Source organism: Vanellus vanellus (genome assembly GCF_965231255.1).
Source record: "Vanellus vanellus genome assembly, chromosome: 1".
In the NCBI taxonomy this organism is placed as follows: domain Eukaryota; kingdom Metazoa; phylum Chordata; class Aves; order Charadriiformes; family Charadriidae; genus Vanellus; species Vanellus vanellus.
Genome location: NC_138905.1, coordinates 120,586,688 through 120,605,591, shown reverse-complemented (window position 1 = coordinate 120,605,591; position 18,904 = coordinate 120,586,688). Strand labels below are relative to the sequence as shown.

The 18,904-nt window shown below is 41.4% G+C and overlaps 1 protein-coding gene across 1 annotated transcript in view; it reads left to right on the top strand.

The window, feature by feature from the left end:
• Positions 1-18,486, top strand: part of VPS26C (VPS26 endosomal protein sorting factor C) — a 28,074-nt gene extending 9,588 nt beyond the window's left edge. The window contains exons 3-8 of the mRNA XM_082497454.1: positions 69-218; positions 6,110-6,190; positions 8,712-8,786; positions 14,915-15,065; positions 16,041-16,193; positions 17,813-18,486. Coding sequence (XP_082353580.1) covers positions 69-218; positions 6,110-6,190; positions 8,712-8,786; positions 14,915-15,065; positions 16,041-16,193; positions 17,813-17,895 — 693 coding nt within the window. The 3' untranslated portion in view covers positions 17,896-18,486. The remainder of the gene's footprint in view (positions 1-68; positions 219-6,109; positions 6,191-8,711; positions 8,787-14,914; positions 15,066-16,040; positions 16,194-17,812) is intronic.
• Positions 18,487-18,904: the final 418 nt, after the last annotated feature.

Here is an 18,904-nt window from a genome sequence, read left to right as displayed (position 1 = left end):
GTTGGTTCTTGAAATGATGGGGCTGTCGCTCTGCTTCAACCTAAACTTCTTAATATTTATCTTTGCAGCCAATTCAAATTATTAACAGCACTATTGAAATGGTAAAACCAGGAAAACTTCCCAGTGGCAAGACAGAAATTCCGTTTGAATTTCCATTGCATATGAAGGGGAACAAAGTTCTGTATGAGACATATCACGGTGTCTTTGTTAATATTCAGGTAAGGCAGTCATATCCGTAAAGAAAATCTGAACTGTTGTTATCTACAGGCTGTATTCTAAAGCATTTTTTATTCCATGGAAGCAGAGGGTAAAGTTGTGTGATAAAGTTTTCTTTTCATAGTGCAGTATGTTTTCTTTTCTCAATTTGAAGAATGAGCAGAAAGTTTAGAGATCCTTTGAAGTAAGTAGCTTTTAAGCTTCCCTTTATTAATTTAGCATTCTTCTGGTGTGTACTGTATTTTCTAGATATAACTTAAGATTAAAAATCATGATACACATTAACCTTTAAGTACTAGTTTGTAGGTAGTTTCTAGTTGACTTTTTCAGTTCCAGTTCCTGGGAGTCAATGCTTTCTGCTTCTTAAATGTGGCAAAAGAACTATCCTGATATCTCAGAATCCCAACAGTATAATGTTGCTTTTAAAAAATCATTGTGATGTCTGTTCCCTTTTCTTTTCCAGCAAGTTTAGGCTTTTCATTGGAAATAGTTGACAGTAATGAAACTGATCAAATGTCTCTTGTACATCCCATGTTACAATTTGAAGCATACTGGAAAGAGGGGCTTGGGGTTGACAAAGGGTAAAATGTATTTGCCATTCTTGCTAAATCTTGTACAGTTTTCTTACAGGGTGGTGTTTTCATCTAGTTCTGATTTTATTGTGAAAAAAGTTGCATTTACCATTTTGTAGATAATCTGTAAAGTAGTATGTACCTAGAGGCAAGTGTGTGTATTGTTAACCAAGTACCAGTGAGACTTTGTTAGCATAGTAGGCAACCAATTAACGCTAATAATACTTAAATATGAAAAATGAGGTGTACTGACTTACCAGATCTGTTTTAAGACACAAGGATAAATCCTATAGGAACAAAGCTACCTAGTGTTCACAGTCTGTTTTCCTGCATTCATTTGTGAGAAGGAATAACTAGAGGAAATCTTTCCATCACTTATTGTTTCAGGCCTTCCATATGCAATAAATCTTTAAAGAATGATGGCATAAACAGAACAGTAACAAGATGACTTGCCTGAAATACCTTGTCAGAACCACTGTAACATATGTCTGATCCTTACTTATGTTCCAGACAACTACATCCATTCTCTTCATGAAAAAAGACTGCACCACAGTGTCCTCTTGTTCAAAGCAAATGTGGCTGTGTAATTTCATAATGAAAACTCAAACCAAAGTGTTGAGAGCTTGTAGCATCTTCAAAAACATAAATTGTTTGCTTTCCTGTGGAGATGAGTAGTAACATTTCCACCCAAATCTGTATGTACTACATACTTGTAACAAAATCTTGTGGAAACACAAATTTGAAATTTGAAGTTTTTTGGTTAAAAATTGTCTTATCATAGATGGGTTCATTTGGGTTGGGTGTTTGTGTTTTTTTGGTTTTTTTTTTTTTTTTTTTTTTAAGGAAAGTCTTTCTTTGGCTATCTCTTGAATGAAAATACTGTGTTAGACAATGCTTTTTCTTACTGAGGAGTGGGGGTTTTTGTTTGGTGGGGTTTTTTTTTTGTTTTTTTTTTTCTTCAAGGAAAAAGTTGAAGGAGCCACTACATGCAAAAATTTTCAGACCAGTGCTGATGAAGAATCACTGAGTTGTAAACCCCCCCCCCCCCCCCCCCCTTGTAGCTCACTGATAAGAGTATTGGATTTGATGACAAAGTATAAAATTGTTAGCTATTTAGCTGATCTGGAAGTCTTAGTCTGGGCTTTAAAAAAACAACAACCCTAACAAACAAACCAAAAACCCACAAAAAGACCCCCACCTACTAGCCTATCAGAAGTAACTAAAATAAAATTCCCTTGTTTTTTGTCTACATTCAGCTGTTTTTTTAAGTATTTCCCATATCTTATTTCAGTCTTGGCTTTCTTCCTAATGTAACATCTGTTGTTTGTGGTAGGTATGTAAAAAACGGTGCAAAACTGGTTAAGTTGTTTTCCATAATCCAGATAACTTGCCTATGATTGATGTCAGTTGTTTTAAGGTATACTTTAATGGTGAATATCTGTTATGTTTTGTCATTCCCTCCTTCATCTACCTAGCTTCTATTTACAAGCTGGGGATAAAATGTAATTAAAACGTTAATCATTAGATTTCAGCCAACCTTTGACAAGTCCTACTGTCCTGAAGAGGAAAAGATAATCTCTCCCAAGGTTATTTAAGGTGCACTGATACCTGATAAAACAGATACATGGCTATAAATTGTGGGACATTAAGTCTGTTTTCTAGAAAATCAGACTTGAATTGCTTAAAAATGCTAGTTTTAAATAAATCACAGAATGATAGGTGTTGGAAGGGACATCTGGAGATCATCTAGTCCAACCCCCATGCCAGAGCAGGTACACCTAGAGCAGGTTGCACAGGAACGCATCCAGGCAGGTTTTTAGTATCTCCAGAGTGGGAGACTCTGCAACCTCTCTGGGCAGCCTGTTCCAGTGCTCTGCCACCCTCAAAGGAAAGAAGTTCCTCCTCATGTTTAGATGGAACTTCCTATGTTCAAGTTTGTGCCTGTTACCTCTTGTCCTGTCACTGGCCACCACTGAAAAAACTCTTCCCATCCTCCTGGAACCCTCCCTTTAAGTATTTATAAGGGTTGATAAGATTCCTCCCTCAGTCGTCTTTTCTCCAGACTAAAAAGATCCAAGTCCCTCAGCGTTTCCTCATGAGAAAGATGCTCCAATGCCCTAATCATGTTTGTAGCCCTTTGCTGGACCATCTCCAGCAGTTCCCTGTCCTTCTTGAACTGGGGAGCCCAGAACTGGACACGGTACTCCAGACGTGGCCTCACCAGGGCAGAGTAGAGGGTAGGATGACCTCCCTTGACCTGCTGGCCGCACTCTTCTTGATGCACCCCAGGATGCCATTGGTCTTCTTGGCCACCAGCGCACATTGCTGGCTTACGGTCGTCCTGTTGTCCACCAGGACTCCCAGGTCCCTTTTCCCAGAGCTGCTTTCCAGGGGGTCAGCCCCTAACCTGTACTGATGCATAGGGTTATTCCTCCCCAGGTGCAGTACCCTACACCTATCCTTGTTGAATTTCGTTAGGTTTCTCTCTGCCCAACTCTCCAGCCTGTCCAGGTCACGCTGTATGACAGCACAGCCTTCTGGCATGTCAGCCACCCCTCCCAGTTTCGTGTTATCAGCAAACTTGCTGATGGTACACTCTATCCCTTCATTCAAGTCATTGATGCATGTATTGAACAGGACTGGACCCAGTAGCGACCCCTGGGGAACACCACTTGTCACAGACCTCCAACTAGACTCTGCACCACTAACCACAACCCTCTGAGCTCTATCTGCCAGCCAGTTTTCAATCCACCCCACGGTCCATCCATCTAACCCACACTTCCTAAGCTTGCCTGTGAGGATGGTGTGGGAGACTGTCGAAAGCCTTGCTGAAGTCAAGGTAGACAACATCCAGTGCCCTCCCCTCATCTATCCAGCCAGTCATGCTATCGTAGAAGGCTATCAGGTTAGCCAGACATGACTTCCCCTTGGTGAATTCATGTTGACTACTTCTGATAACCTTCTTTTCTTCCAGACGCTTTGAGATGATGCCCAGAATGAGCTGTTCCATCATCTTTCCAGGGATGGAGGTGAGGCTGACAGGCCTGTAGTTTCCTGGGTCTTACTTCTTGCCCTTTTTGAAGACTGGAGTGACATTGGCTTTCCTCCAGTCCTCTGGCATCTCGCCTGAGATGATGAAGAGTGGCCCAGCAATGACTTCTGCCAGCTCCCTCAGCACTCATGGGTGCATCCCATCAGGACCCATGGACTTGTGGATATCCAGTTTACTTAATTGATCTCTAACTTCATCCTCTTCAACCAAGGGAAAGTCTTCCTTCTTCCAGACTTTCTCTGTTACCTGCAGAGGCTGGGATTCCTGAGGGCTGGCCTGAGCAGTAAAGACTGAAGCAAAGAAGGCATTCAGTACCTCAAAGAAACTGTTCATTTGCTTCTAACTTGTTTATATTTCTTCTCTGTCCAAATCAAAAAATGGAAAAATAGACTACAAGGAGTATGCCATCTATGTATTTTTTCATTTGAGTAACTAAAGGTGTTGTTTAAGAAACACTTCTTAGACCTCTCTCCAAGTCCTGTGCAGTTTAAAAGCAAGCCTCTAGAATCATAGAATCATGGTTAGAGTTAGAAGGGACCTTAAAGATTATCTAGTTCCAACCTCCCTGCCCTGGGCAGGGACGCCTTCCACTAGACCAGGTTACTTAAAGCCCCAACTGACCTGGCCTTGAACACTTCCAAGGATGGGGCAGCCATAACTTCCCTGGGCAATCTGTTCCATTGTCTCACCACCCTCAGAGTAAAGAATTTCTTCCTGATATCTAATCTAATTCTACCCTCTTTCAGTTTAAAACCATTACCCCTCATCCTATTGTGACACTCCCCAATAAAGAGTCCCTCTCCAACTTTCCTGTAGGCCCCTTTTGGGTACTGGAAGGCTGCTGTAAGGTCTTCTCAGAGTCTTCGCTTCTCCAGGCTGAACAACCCCAAGTCTCTCAGCCTGTCTTTATAGGAGAGGTGCTCCAGCCCTCTGATCATGTTCGTGGCCCTCCTCTGGACTCAATCCAACAGGTCCATGTTCTTATGTTGGCGGCCCCAGAGCTGGACACAGTACTCCAGGTGGGGTCTCACCAGAGTGGAGTAGAGGGGCAAAATCACCTCCTCAATCTGCTGGCCACACTTTTGATGCAGCCCAGGATGCATCAAAAGATTTCTTGATCTCAGTATTAGTATGTTAGCTGCGGATTCAGTGTCAAGACTCAAGTCTCTGTTCTCATGCAGAGAACTTCTAATTAGACACTGATGAGGAGGCTGTGGGCCAAATTGCAAGACATGCATGGTCTTCCTGCCTCATTGTACTGTGTTCCATGGTCTAAGTGAAGTGTAGTGCTGTAATAGAAGGTTTGCTCAACAGTGATCAACTTCAGTGGAAACCATAGTCTGTGATGGGAAAAGAGAGATACTCCCCAATCTTGCTCTTGCATGCATATTCAGGTTGAGTGCAGAGAAACACCATGAACTAGAAGCTATGAAGCTAAGTCCCTAGTCCGAGTACACCTGGTTTTGCCAATTCCTTATCTGTAAAGAAGGAATTAAAAATGAAACAACAAAAAAAAACCAACACCCCAACAAATTCCCTATTTTGTAAGGGCATTGAAAGGCTATGTTATAGATGCTGAAGTGTATAATTACTGTGATAACCAGGGTCATACTATTTTTCAGTCACTGGTTTATGGCACCCTTTTTAGGGGAGAAAGGAGAGGAAATCGGCAGCAAGTTTTTGAACAGTGAACACCAAAATTAACCTTGTTGCGTGACTTTACTGCATGCTGCTACTTCTAAGTTCAACTGCATGGTCAAAGACAGTTCTCTGTTAAATATGCATATAACTGTTACCACCATTAAATTCAGTCTTACAATAAATTTAAAATTAGTGGGGCTGTGAATATATCTTACGGAGAATCACTTATCCAAAATATGGTGCAAAGCAATACTGTGATCACTCTTAACTGAATGTAATTTCAGTTCTGAAGCCATGCAGGAATTCTGCTCTCTGTCAGTGAATTAGTCCCTCAATCTCATAGGTTGTTACATAACGCAGAAGATACGGAAAGCATTTGCAAATGACTATGGGGCTGTAAACACAAAGAAAAATCAGCTTTCGTTTGGGAGCATCTAAAATCACTGTATACCTCTTATCTCCTTCCCCTCTCTCCATCCTTGCCTACTAACCTGTTTTAAATAATGCCTTATACATTAATAACAGTAACATTCTGCATATATGCAATAAAAAGATGGAAAATTAAAAGAGACAGAGGAAATCTTAACTAAGCCTCTCTTCTTTTTCTCTGTCATCCTGTTCTTGCCAGTATACCCTACGGTGTGATATGCGACGTTCTTTGCTGGCAAAAGACCTAACTAAGACTTGTGAATTCATTGTCCACTCACTGGTAAGTGTGGTTTGTATTAACTATACAAAGTGAGATTGTTTTTTTTTTTCCACTTCAAGTGAAGTTTGGCACTAAAGTTAGAAGACGAGGTAAAACTATGTAATTCGTAATAGCAACACACAGGATATGTAAAGGAAGCTAGCTTCAAAAAAACCACCATCCAGAAGAGCTAGGGTGTCAGTTGCTTCTCTTTAGAATAACACATCTCTCTCTTCATTTAAAGAAAATAGTACAAAGAGGACTTAAATTATAAGATGTTTTCATACTGCACTAAGTTTATTCTCTTATTCATCCTTTCAGTTCTGAAACAATGGTGTGGTTAGATAAATATTACGATATTCTTCTAAACACTGTTTCAGGCTATCTGATCATTTCTTAGCCAAAGGTTCCAGGCACCCACAATGCCTGTCCTAGAAATGAAAGTTTGTTGGTGAAGGGAAAATACCTGATTTCTGTTCTTTGGATGACTAATTATGGTTTAGAGCCCTGACTCAAAGTCTCAAAGCTGGGACTGCATCAAGTTGGAAATAAGAAGCTTGGCAGCTTAATCACCTTTGCTATTAAGTAAGCCCACGGTTGGCAATATGCTAAGATAACTAGGTTAAAAAATATCCGCATCCTGCGGTTAGCAACATGGGGACAGCCTTCCTCCTGGGGAGATATCATTGTGGGATGAGACTGTCTCACAAGAAATGCTTTGCTGCTTTTTATTTGAAGTTTCTGTATCAGATTGGTTTTTAGTTTATGTTGACTTGTACGCATGTCCAGAACATCTGATGTCAGTACAGACTGTGCCGGCCTAATTAAGTATCTCTTTTTTCCACCCACAACTTGCTAGAACATACTGTTTCTATCATTACTTTGAACTCTAACAGGACAGTAAAGTATTAGACGCTTGTCTTATTTATGAATAATGGTGGAAATATGTTATTTTAGTTCTATAGTACCCTTTTTAAAGATTTAGTACCTTTTTTAAAGATTTAGCTAGATGCTATAAAGAAGTTTCCTGTTGGTAAGATTTCATTATTTTCTGAAATATATTATGCTACATTTTATTAGTCCATTATTACATTGTAAGTAAGCCACACTTGTCAAAATAGTGAACAAATTACATATTATGCAGTTTCCTGGTTTTATTTCTTGTTCCCACTACAGCACTTCTTAGATCACAAGTCAGTAAATCATGAATCTCTCAGTCAGGGTGAATTAATGAGGTTTTACCGAACATATAATTCTCACTGTCAGTGCTCAATGTACCATTTCCCTTAACCTTATTCTTTGCCAGAATTTGTCATTTATGGGAAAATACAGTCAGTCTTCCATCTTGCAGCTGGGCAGCAGAAGCTGTTTTGAATTCTTAAGTAGTGAGGGTAGATCCTAACTAAGAGTTCAAGTTAAGCCCATTGGTGGTGGTGGTGGTGGCGTGCTCTGCCAATTCAGAGTTAGATACAATGGAGTCTCTCATAATTGATGCTGTGCTGCCCACTTATTGTAAATATGTAGGGAAAAGACAGTGCATCTCACCGAGATAAGGAAGAAGAAAGAGGTCAGTGAATGGTGAGCAAAGCTTGCCTTCCTGATGCGGAATACAGGCTGCCATCTCAGCGGAGCTCGGGGCCCATTCAGCCACTTAAGGAAAGACTCAACGTCTTGTTTTAGTGATAAATGGTGTGAATAGATTCTGAAGAACTGTAATAATGTGCCTCCAAAATTGCTTCTCCAGGGTGGAAAGCTAACCTGGACCAAGTTTTGGAGTTTTACAGTTAAAGAAGCTGGATGACAAGCCTATTAAATCAGTGCTACAGTAGATTTCATCAGCTGAGGATCTAGTAATATGAGGATGGCGTAGGAGACCTGAGCTGTTATTGCAAGGGCAGCAGAAGGAGTTCAAAGTGCTCAGCAATAGCAAGAGGGAGGGAGAGTTTATAAAACATATTTGAAGCAATGGAGCAAGTTCATTTATAATCTCCCCCTCTCTCCCATGCTCAATTTTACTAAGTATTAATAATGAAAGAAAACATTGCAAGTGACACATAAAATGTAATTATTTGTAAATACAGAAATGTGAAGTTTAACTTTTTTCTCTAGCATACCATATGTTTCAGATAGGTAGTGTATTCTTTTCCAGGTGGTTTAGAGTAGTCAAACACATGTTTTGGTTTTGTTATCCTTTGGGTTTTTTCAGTGTAGGTAGAGCTTATGCCAAAAACTTAGAAATGGAGAGCTTGTTGTGGTTTATTGCAATGGCAAACACAAAGTAACCAAAAATTGACATGGTTCCGTTTCTACAATTGAGATTTGTGATGCATTGTGACTCATATTTAGACAATATCATAATGTTATTCAATAACAAAGGCAGGAAATCTCAGGGGTTTTATGACATAGATGCATACTTTCAGTATGAAGCCAATCGTGAAAACTAACACGTCCAACAGTTGCTTGACTTTGTTGTCTTTTTTAATGTCCTCTCTGTGTGTTTTTTAAATCATAATTTACAGTTTAACTCTTTCATTACTTGTAGTCACAGAAAGGGAAATTGATGCCAAGCCCAGTAGACTTCACAATTACTCCTGAAACTTTGCAAAATGTTAAAGAGGTAAGGGTTTTCTTATTATTCTATTTTAAATGTAATACTTGTGTGATTCTGAGTGAGAACAAGAGAGGAATAATTAAATGCTGCCCTGCAGATAATCAGCTCTTCTTTTTTTTTCCTCCCTTTTATCCTTTTTTGCTTTTGTAAGCAATAAAGTGATTCTGCCTGATCTCTTGTGATAGTAGTGACTAATGTAAGGTGGAACCTTGTTCAGTAATGGTTAAACATTTTTATCATTCTCCTGAGTGAAAGATGGCAGTGAAGCAAGGGAAAACATTCTGTACCACGTATAGCCAAAAGTATATTTAAAAAAGTATATTTTGATCCTTCGTTACGTCTTTTTTTACAGTCCCATGTGGCTTTGGGAAGCCTATATGAACAGTAGTAGCTGTCTTGGTCATTTACCTTTCTGAACACTGTTTTCTGTTTGTCCACTGAAAGCAGTGTTCTGTTTTTCCAGATTTTCCTGTTAATAAGATTACATTCCTGCTTTAGGTCTCCCTTCTGCATCCCCAATTTGTCTTCCATTGCTCTTAGTCCCAGACTTCTGAATTTCGACCTACTCTTCCACTTGTTTCTGAAAACAGACCTCATAACCAGCTATTTGATTGTTTCATGCTATTGTTTACCTTATTACCGTATATTCACAGAATCATTGTGGTTGGAGATGGGTTAGTCCAGCCCCTCTGCTCAGAGAAGAGTCATCTAGAGCAGGTTGCTCAAGGCCATGTGTAGTCAAGTTTTCAGTATCTCAAAGGATGGACACTTCCAGCCGCTTGGCAATGTTACAGTGTTTGACCACCCTCACAGGATTACAAAATAAATCAATAAATAAAATAAAAGTAATTTCCTTTATTTTTATTAGTTTCCTTAGCCTCTTGTCATTTCACTAGATACCACTGAGGAGTCTGACTCCCATCTTCTTTACTCCTTCCCACCAGCTGTTTATACACATTGATAAAGTCCCCCCGAGCCTTCTGTTCTGCAGGGTAAACAATCCCAGCTCTCAACCTCTTCTTGTATGTCACATGCTCTTAACCATCTTCATGGCCAAATCCAGCAAAGGCTGGACTTGCTCTGTGTTTCTTGTACAAGAAAGTCCTGAACTGGACACATTATCCCGAGTTTTGTCTCACCATTGCTGAAGAGATGGGGAGAATCACCTCCCCCAACCTATTGGCAACACTTTCTAATGCAGCTCAGGACCCTGTAGCCTCATTTGTCCAGCCTGTTGGGGTCCCTGTGAAGGAACTATCTGGTTCACCAACCACTCCTTCCAATTTTGTATTATCTGCAGACTTTCTGAGGAAGCGCTCTGTCCCATCATCCAAGCCGTCACTGGAGATGTAAAGTAATATTGACTCCAATATTGACCCCAGTCACTGGTGTACACCACTAGTGACTGGCCTTCAGCTGGACTTTGTGCTACTAATCACAAACCTTTGAGACCTGCAGTTCAAGCTGTTCTCAGTCTACCTCAGTGTCTAAGCTCTATGTCTAGTCTGTACTCCCATCAGTTTGCCAGTGAGGGTGTTAGGAGAAACAGTGTAAAAACCAGCACTGAAGCCAACATAAACAGTGTCCACTGCTCTCTGTTTGTACACCAAGCTAGTCATTTCATCATAGAAGGCTATCAGGTTGGTTAAGCATGATCTCGTTTCCATAAATCCATGCTGACTGCTTCCAATCCTTCTTGTCCTTTGTATGTTTGGAAACGGCTTTCGGGGTTATTTGCTCCATTGCTTTCCCAGGGATTGAAGCATGGCTGACAAGCCTATAGTTCCTCAGGTCTTCCTAACAGAAGAGTGACGTTTACTATCTTCCATTCCTCAGGAACCTTCTTTGTTCATGACAGCCTTTCAAAAGTAATCAAGATTGGTCTCACAGTGACGGGGGTCAGCTTCCTCAGCACTTGTAGGTGCATCCCATCAGGTCCCATGGACTTGTGTACGTCCAGTCTGTTTAAATGTTCTCTAACCTGTTCCTCCTCTACCAAGGATAACTCTTCCTTGCTTCAGACTTTCCGTGTGGTTGCAGGGGCCTGGGGTTCCTGAAGACAAATCTTATCAGTAAAGTCCAAGACAGAGAAGACATTAAGTACCTCTGTCTTTTTCATGTCTTTTGTCACTAGGTCCCCTGGCATATTCAGTAGCAGGCTGACATTTACCCTTGTCTTCCTTTTGCAGCTGGTAGACTTATAGATGCCCCTTTTTGTTGCCCAGCTTGTATATTGATTGAACTCCAGGTTAGTTTTGGCTTTCCCAAAACCATCCCTGCACACTGGGATAGTGTTTTTATGTTCCTCCTGGGTCACCTGACCCTACTTCCATCTTTTGTATTCTTCTTTTTCATGATTTTATCAGTAGCATCTTGTTCATCCATGCAGGTCTCTTCCTACCTTTGCTTGACTTGCCGCATGTTGGAATAGAGCGTTCTTGAGCATGGAGGAGGTGAATCTAGAAAACCAAGCTGCTGTCATGGCTGAACTCTAACTCCAGCTGAGTTAGAGGTTGTGCCCAGCAGCAGAGGATGAGCAGGTTATGCCCAGCGTACTCTCGTGTCTCTGGAGACTGCTGCACACTGAAAGCATGTGTTTTTTCCAAATATAAGCATATAATAACTATTCTTGGTGGTAAAATTACTTTTGAGACTACTGCTAAATACTAAGGTCTCAGCAGTCTGCTCTTCCTATGAACTGTGTTTCCATATAAGTTATTTTCTGTTATTATTATACCACTTAGGTATAATAGCAGACCCTGTGCCTTTCTCTGTTTCAAGTACACAACCATAAAAGTAGGTTCTAAAACTTCTGACATCTCTGATCCAGCACCTCTCCTATGAGGAGAGGCTGAAAGAGTCGGGGCTGTTCAGCCTGGAGAAGAGAAGGCTCCGGGGAGATCTTCCAGTACCTAAAGGGGGCCTACAGGAGAGCTAGGGAAGGACTTTTTACTAGGGCGTGTAGCGATAGGACGAGGGGGAATGGCTTTAAACTGGAAGAGGGCAGGTTCAGATTAAACATTAAGAAGTTGTTTTTCACTTTGAGGGTGGTAAGGCACTGGAACGGGTTTCCCAGAGAGGTTGTTGAGGCCCCCATCCCCCATTAAGTGGATTCTTAAATGCCTGTCTTCCCTCCCAGTAGCGGCTATGAGAGATAAATTTAAAAAGGTGAGAAAATCACTGAAACGATAGACTATATTGGTAACCCATAAGAAAATGGGATCAGAATGCAGCTCTCCAGGTGTTCAAGGCCAGGCTGGACGTGGCCTTGGGCAACCTGGTCTAGTGGGAGGTGTTCCTGCCTATGGCAGGGGGGTTGGAACTCGATGATCTTCAAGGTCCTTTCCAACCTAAACCATTCTATGATTCTGTGATCTTCATATTTAATTGTGGAGCTGTCTAAAGAATGGTATTGAATGTCTATGGTAGCACAAGCAGTGGCCTTTTTTTTTATATATTATTTTTATTTATTCCTCTCCCTGTCTCAGAAAAATGTATGGGTCTGAAGTGACTACTTGGTGGACAGGTAGAAAAAGTCACTGTTTTGGTATAATTAAAATATTAAAATTTCAATTCTCTGCTTGTCTGTAGATTGTGACAAAACTATAATTTCTGGTAGACTACTAGAAAACTGATGAGGAGGTTTCCAGTAGCCAAGCAAAGCACAGAGAGGTTAGATTAAAAACCAGGATAGATTTGCTCTTATGTTCTTGATTCTCGTTTTTGAGGGATTATGAAACAGAGTGTAAAAGATACATCCTATGAGAGAAGATGTAGCTAGGATGAAAATATGAAGAGTACTGTCAAGAGTAGTAAGGCTGTAGGGGAAATATACCTTTAAAAAAAATCCCGTAGACTAGGATTGAGGAAAATGGCCTCGAGTTTTTATTCCGCAAGTTCCTTTTATTTCTGTCTCTTAGATTCTGACCACTATATGTTGAGGGAGATAGCTATATGATGTCCCTGTGAAGCAGGGACGCAACCCTGTGTTTACTAATAGTGGTGATGAGAAGCACCTGCTAGGGATCATACGATAAAAAAGCATTTTACTTATACATTATTAGGACTCAATATTTCATAGGGTGCTTTTGTCAGGGACGTAACTTCTGTTATTTAAGTTAGGAGAAAATACCCAGGTGAGGTCACGTTTACCAAACACATGCAAATTCCTCTCTTTTGTATTTCCCCCAAGATTTGTTTTGAGTGGAACAGCTAAATTCTGCAGAGCTGTTGGGTATCTGAGTGAACCAGTGTAAACAATAGCCGAGGACAACTTTTCTGCCATTGCTACTGGCAGCCAGGACTAAGAAGCAAAACAAATAGATTGGGAGAAAAAAGTTTGTGACAAGAGAGTTGGTTTGGAAGAAGGGAGAATTGGCTACCATGGGCAAGGACATCCAAGGCCACAAGCAAATGGGAACAGATGGTTGGAAGGTAGGGACTAACATCAAAGATGTCAGTAACAAAAGATGAAGGAGGGAGAGAGGAATAAGGCTTGCAAAAGAAGGGGAAGGCTAGAGCAGGGTGCTCGAAGGGTTTGAAGAAAGTTGGATGGTGAAGATGTGGGTAGAAAACTCCACTGTTCCAGTATGCCTCCTGCCAGAACTTGACACGTAACTGGAGCTTCTGGCGTATGAGTTCCTCTGCTGGCAGAGAGCATCTGTGATGTCCGCTGGCCTGAAAAAGGGGTGGCCAAGGGGAGCAAAACTCCTGCTTTGGTCTTTTACGGAAACTGATTTAGAGACTGTCATCCCTACTACTGATTTAGAGACTACATCCCTACTGTCATTGTAGACAGTAAATTATCCATGAGCCTGCAATGTGCCCTTGTCGCCAGAAAGGCCAATGGAATCCTGGGCTGCATAGGGAAGAGTGTGGCCAGTAGGTCGAAGGAGGTCATTCTCCCCCTCTCTCTGCACTGCTGAGGCCACAACTGGAACGCTGTGTCTAGTTTTGGGCTCCCCAGTTCAAAGAGGGACAGGGAACTGCTGGAGCGAGTCCAGCGAAGGGCAACTAAGATGATTAAGGGCTTGGAGCATCTGCCTTATGAGGAAAGGCTGAGAGAGCTGGGACTTTTTAGCCTGGAGAAGAGAAGGCTGAGGGGAGACCTTATTATGGCGTACAAGTATCTAAAGGGTGGCTTGAAGGAGGATGGAGCCAGGCTCTTTTCAATGGTTCCAAGTGACAGGACGAGGGGCAATGGGCACAAGTTAGAACACAGGAAGTTCCGTTCAAATACACGGAAAAACTTCTTTACGGTGAGGGTGACAGAGCACTGGCACAGGCTGCCCAGGGAGGTTGAGGAGTCCCCTTCCCTGGAAATTCTCAAGACCCGCCTGGATGCAGTCCTGAGTAATGTGCTCTGGGGAATCCTGCTTTAGCAGGGGAGTTGGACTAGATGATCTCTAGAGGTCCCTTCCAACTCTGAAAACTCGCGAATCTGTGATTCCGTGATCCCCGATCAGCTATTCTTACTGCTCTTTCCTTAAAACGCAGGAAATGTGCTTGCTGTTAAAAAAATTTTAAGTTGTGTGATGCTGTATTCAAATTAAGCTCTTTATTAATTGTCCTCAATTGATGTCTTGGTACATAAGCAGTATGCTACAGCTTGCATTAAATGTAGATTCTTAAATGCCACTCTTCCCTCCCAGTAGCGGCTATGAGAGATAAATTTTAAAAGGTGAGAAAATCACTGATACTATAGACTATATTGGTAACCCATAAGAAAATGAGATCAGAATGCAGCTCTCCAGAGCACTGCCAGCTGTCTTAACTCGACCATCCTGTTAGTTGCTACCAGCCTACCTCCTTCACCATGTGGTTCCTGACTTCTGGATTAATTGTAATAGCCAAGTTTTGTCAGTTCATCCCAGGAAAAATGCTCCTGTGGGTGGAATGAGTAAGGGGATGCATGTCAGGGGGGAGGGTAGTGAGAGGTATCTTAATGCATCTGCATAAGGATACATATTTAAAGAAAGAGTTATATTATTTAAGTTACATGAGGCATTTCTGAACTTTTGAGTTTGTAACTTTGCAACTTTTGGGGCTTTCCTATATATTTTGATAACTGTCTTTCTATGAGGTATTTTTTTCTTAGTCTGCTCTTACAGTTGTCTTTCCCCCCATCTTTTCAGAGAGCTTCACTTCCAAAATTTCTCATCAAAGGTCATCTCAGTTCTACAAACTGTATCATTACACAGCCACTGACAGGGGAGCTGGTGGTGGAGAATGCAGAGGCTGCAGTCAAAAGTATTGAGCTGCAGTTAGTGCGTGTGGAAACCTGTGGTAAGTTTCTCTGTAAACAGAATGTGTATAGACTGTGGGAATTACCACTTGCACTCTTTCAGCTTAAATGTGAAAGATTGACAAACGCCATACAATTAAAAAAGACTTGCAAAAAATTCTTTTGCACTTCAGGTAGAACAGTCCAAACATTAATTTAAATAACCTCTATGATCCTGAACTCAGAGTGCTAATGCAAAAACTTGCAGGTCAAAGGGCAAAATGTTTTTCCCACACACACCTCCCCCCTCAACCACACTATATCTTTGTTTTAAATTTTGGCCACTGCCTTCTTTTCTCTCTTTCCCTTCCCCTCATAGAATTGTCTAGGTTGGAAGAGACCCTTGGGATCACCGAGTCCAACCATCTACCCTACTCTACAAAGTTCTCCCCTACACCATATCCCCCAACACCACATCTAAACGTCTCTTAAACACAGCCAGGGATGGTGAATCAACCACCTCCCTGGGCAGTCTATTCCAATGCCCGACCACTCTTTCTGTGAAAAATTCTTTCCTAATGTTCAGTCTAAACCTACCCTGTTGGAGCTTGAAGCCATTCCCTCTTGTTCTGTCAATAATTACCTGTGAGAAGAGACCAGCACCAACCTCTCTACAGGGTTCTTTCAAATAGTTGTAGAGAGTGATGAGGTCTCCCCTCAGCCTCCTCCTCCTCAAACTAAACAGTCCCAGCTCCTTCAACCGCTCTTCATATGATTTGTCTGCTAGGCCCTTCACCAGTTTCATTGCCCTCCTCTGCACTCGCTCCAGCACCTCGATATCTCTCTTGTATTGAGGTGCCGAAAACTGGACACAATACTCGAGGTGTGGCATCACCAGTGCTGAGTACAGGGGCACAATCACCTCCCTACTTCTGCTGGCCACGCTATTCCTAATACAAGCCAGGATGCCGTTGGCTTTCTTGGCCACCTGGGCACAAGTGGCCCTCCTCTGTCTCTGACTTCCCCCCTTTCACCAGGGTGTGCAGAAGGTTATGCCAGAGATGCCACGGAAATACAGAATATTCAGATTGCTGATGGGGATGTCTGCAGGGGCCTACCAATTCCTATATACATGGTGTTTCCCAGGTTGTTCACCTGCCCTACCCTGGAAACAACAAACTTCAAAGTTGGTAAGTGCGTAAGACTTTATGCTGTGTTGGCATCTTCCATATGAGAGAAGTTTCTCGTTTCACTTTAGCTTCTGGCATCGCTGTTGGCGCTGCAAGAAGAAGGAAGGACATGCACCTGTTTCCCTGTAAAGGTTTCCTGAAGAGGATTGCAGTCTGCTGTATTTCATGGAGGCTGAGAAAATACAGCCCAAATACTTCTATACTAAAACCAGTTGTGCACTATTAAGCTACTTCTGACTAATAGAATTATATGGTAAAAGGACAGGAGCAGCAGTGTAAGGGCACGTGACATTTTGCTGCCGAAAAGCAATGTGTGATTAAACACTTGAGTAGTAGCCCAAGAATAAAACACCAAGATGACCCCTTCCTGCTTTTCATCACCAGCGAGAACCCCTCTTTCTGTTTCCTCTCCTTTTTGTTTCCCATTCTGCTGCACAGACTCAGAAGCAGGAAAAGTAAGGTTAAGCTGTATGTGACTTTGCTTTTCTTGATCTACACCAGCTGCTTCTTCCTGCTTATTGCTGCCAAAACCCAACATTTTTCTTAACAAACACCTGAAATTTAGGATTTTCCTCACTTGTTCAAATAATTACTGTAAAAATTCTCTTTGCTAGCCTGTTTTTCTTCGCTTTGTCCTGCTGGAATCTGTTGGTTCTTTTTTTTTTATTTTACTGTATCAGATTGAATCTACAAGTCCCCTGCCTTTAGGACCCTTCCCAACTGAAGTCCCTTCTACTTTTCTGCTGTCTGTCTTGGACAAATGCGCACAACTAGTTTTCTAGCTTTGCCTACCTGTTTACCTGTTCCCTCAAGAGCATTTTTGCACCTGATATGTACAGTGATTTTCCCCAAAATAATATTCGTCTCTATTTTTTGCCATTTCAAGCTACTGAATAGTAATTTACAGTGACGAACAGTTACTGTCAGTGTAGTATCTACTTCTGTTTATAAGAACAGTCTTAATATAGTTATGAAGACTCTATAAAAGGACAGTTATTTTCAGTTTATTTGGATCTCTGGTACCCTTCATTTATTAACTCTACCTGTCTTCATTTAGGATTGATTAGAGATCTGATACTGATTTTGGTTTTGAACAACACAGTATAATATCTAAAGAGTAGGCTTTTCTGTTGACTTTTTTTTTTTTCATAGTTTGCAGGTATATTGTATTTTAGAGTTTAATTTCATAAGGCCACACATAACAGGATTCTAAGGCTGTGTTACATGCTGAGAGCAGGGAAGGAATCTGTTCCCTAACTCTTCCACTTACATGCTTCTAAATGTGAGGTGTCTTTCCCAAAATGTTTTAATCTTAGATGTCTGAACTCTGGCTGTTGTCCAGAAGACCGTATGTCGTAGTTTCTCAGTGATACAGAAATTAATCCAGAGGAACCAGAATGAGCCAGGGTTCTCTAAGAATGGCCCAAGGTCTGGGATGCCGGTGGTAAGGATCTGCCTGGAGCACCTTGTTCATCCCTGTCATAGGAAAATGGTGTGTCAGAGCCCTGTAAAGTGCAGTGCTGCATCTGAGAACAGGAACCACTTGCCTCTTGTCCTACTGTGACACTTCAGGGTCATATGGAACTCCTTATCTTATTTTTTTTGTTCCCTTCTCCCAGAATTTGAAGTTAACATTGTTGTCCTTCTGCATGATGATCATCTCATCACAGAGAACTTCCCACTGAAGCTCTGCAGGATGTAAATAGCCAGAAGAGAATCACTTAAGGATTTACTGAAAAAGGACAAAATTCTTCAGAGGCAAAGTAAAATTTTGTCCATGTCTTTAACTGAAAACACATCACTTCCTTGTTCCAGCTGGTTGTTGTGCCTTTCAGTTCTCTGTAAATCTTGGTAAGACTTTGCCTGCCTTGCAATAGCAGACGTGGCTGTACCTGTCCAGACAGCTTTGTCAGGTATCTTTCTAACTTCAACCACCATGTTTTTTTCCCTAGTTTTTCTCAGACAAATCCTGAAGGAATGATTCTATATTTTTCTACATATGTAGTAAGTTTCTCTCCTTATTTCATTTTGTAATACTTGTTCCAAGGTCCTTTAATGACCTCTTAAACCTTGTAAGTCCTCTTATACATGATGTATATATAATGGGGGGAGGGTAAGGGACTTGTATTATAATACTGAACAGTGTCTTTGAAGGTGTAAATAAATGGTGCTACAACAATTTGTGTAAGATGAATGTGAAATAAGTGATGTAAAATGAATAATGAAGTGAAATAACACCAAGTGTATTTTGGTCAGATTGGGAATATGAATCTGTATTGGAAGAATGCTTAGAACCAAAGTTGTTGTTTTGCGTGTGGTTTTTCCTGGGGCTCTCCCCTGGATTAGAAAAACAACGCCATTACTTTGTCTTTGCTATTTGTGTGAAAAAGCACTGAAAAAGACCAGCCAAAGGTTTTTAGCTTGAGAATATACTTATTCTTTGCATTATACCATCTTCCCTTTTATAAGACTTCTACAGCTCAGTTTTCATGTGAAAAAAAACATCTGGCATGACAAACAGCACCCCTCAACTGTTACAGCCCCCCCCCCCCCCGTAGGGCCTGCCCTCGGCAGAGGCGAAGCAGTGGAAAAACTGCATTAAAAAACTTCTATGTTATGGCACCGTGTGCCTTTAGGGGATGACTTGGCATTATATGAATAACCACTCCAAAGTCATTCTTTTTACTTAGATGTGTCAATATTGTCACTCG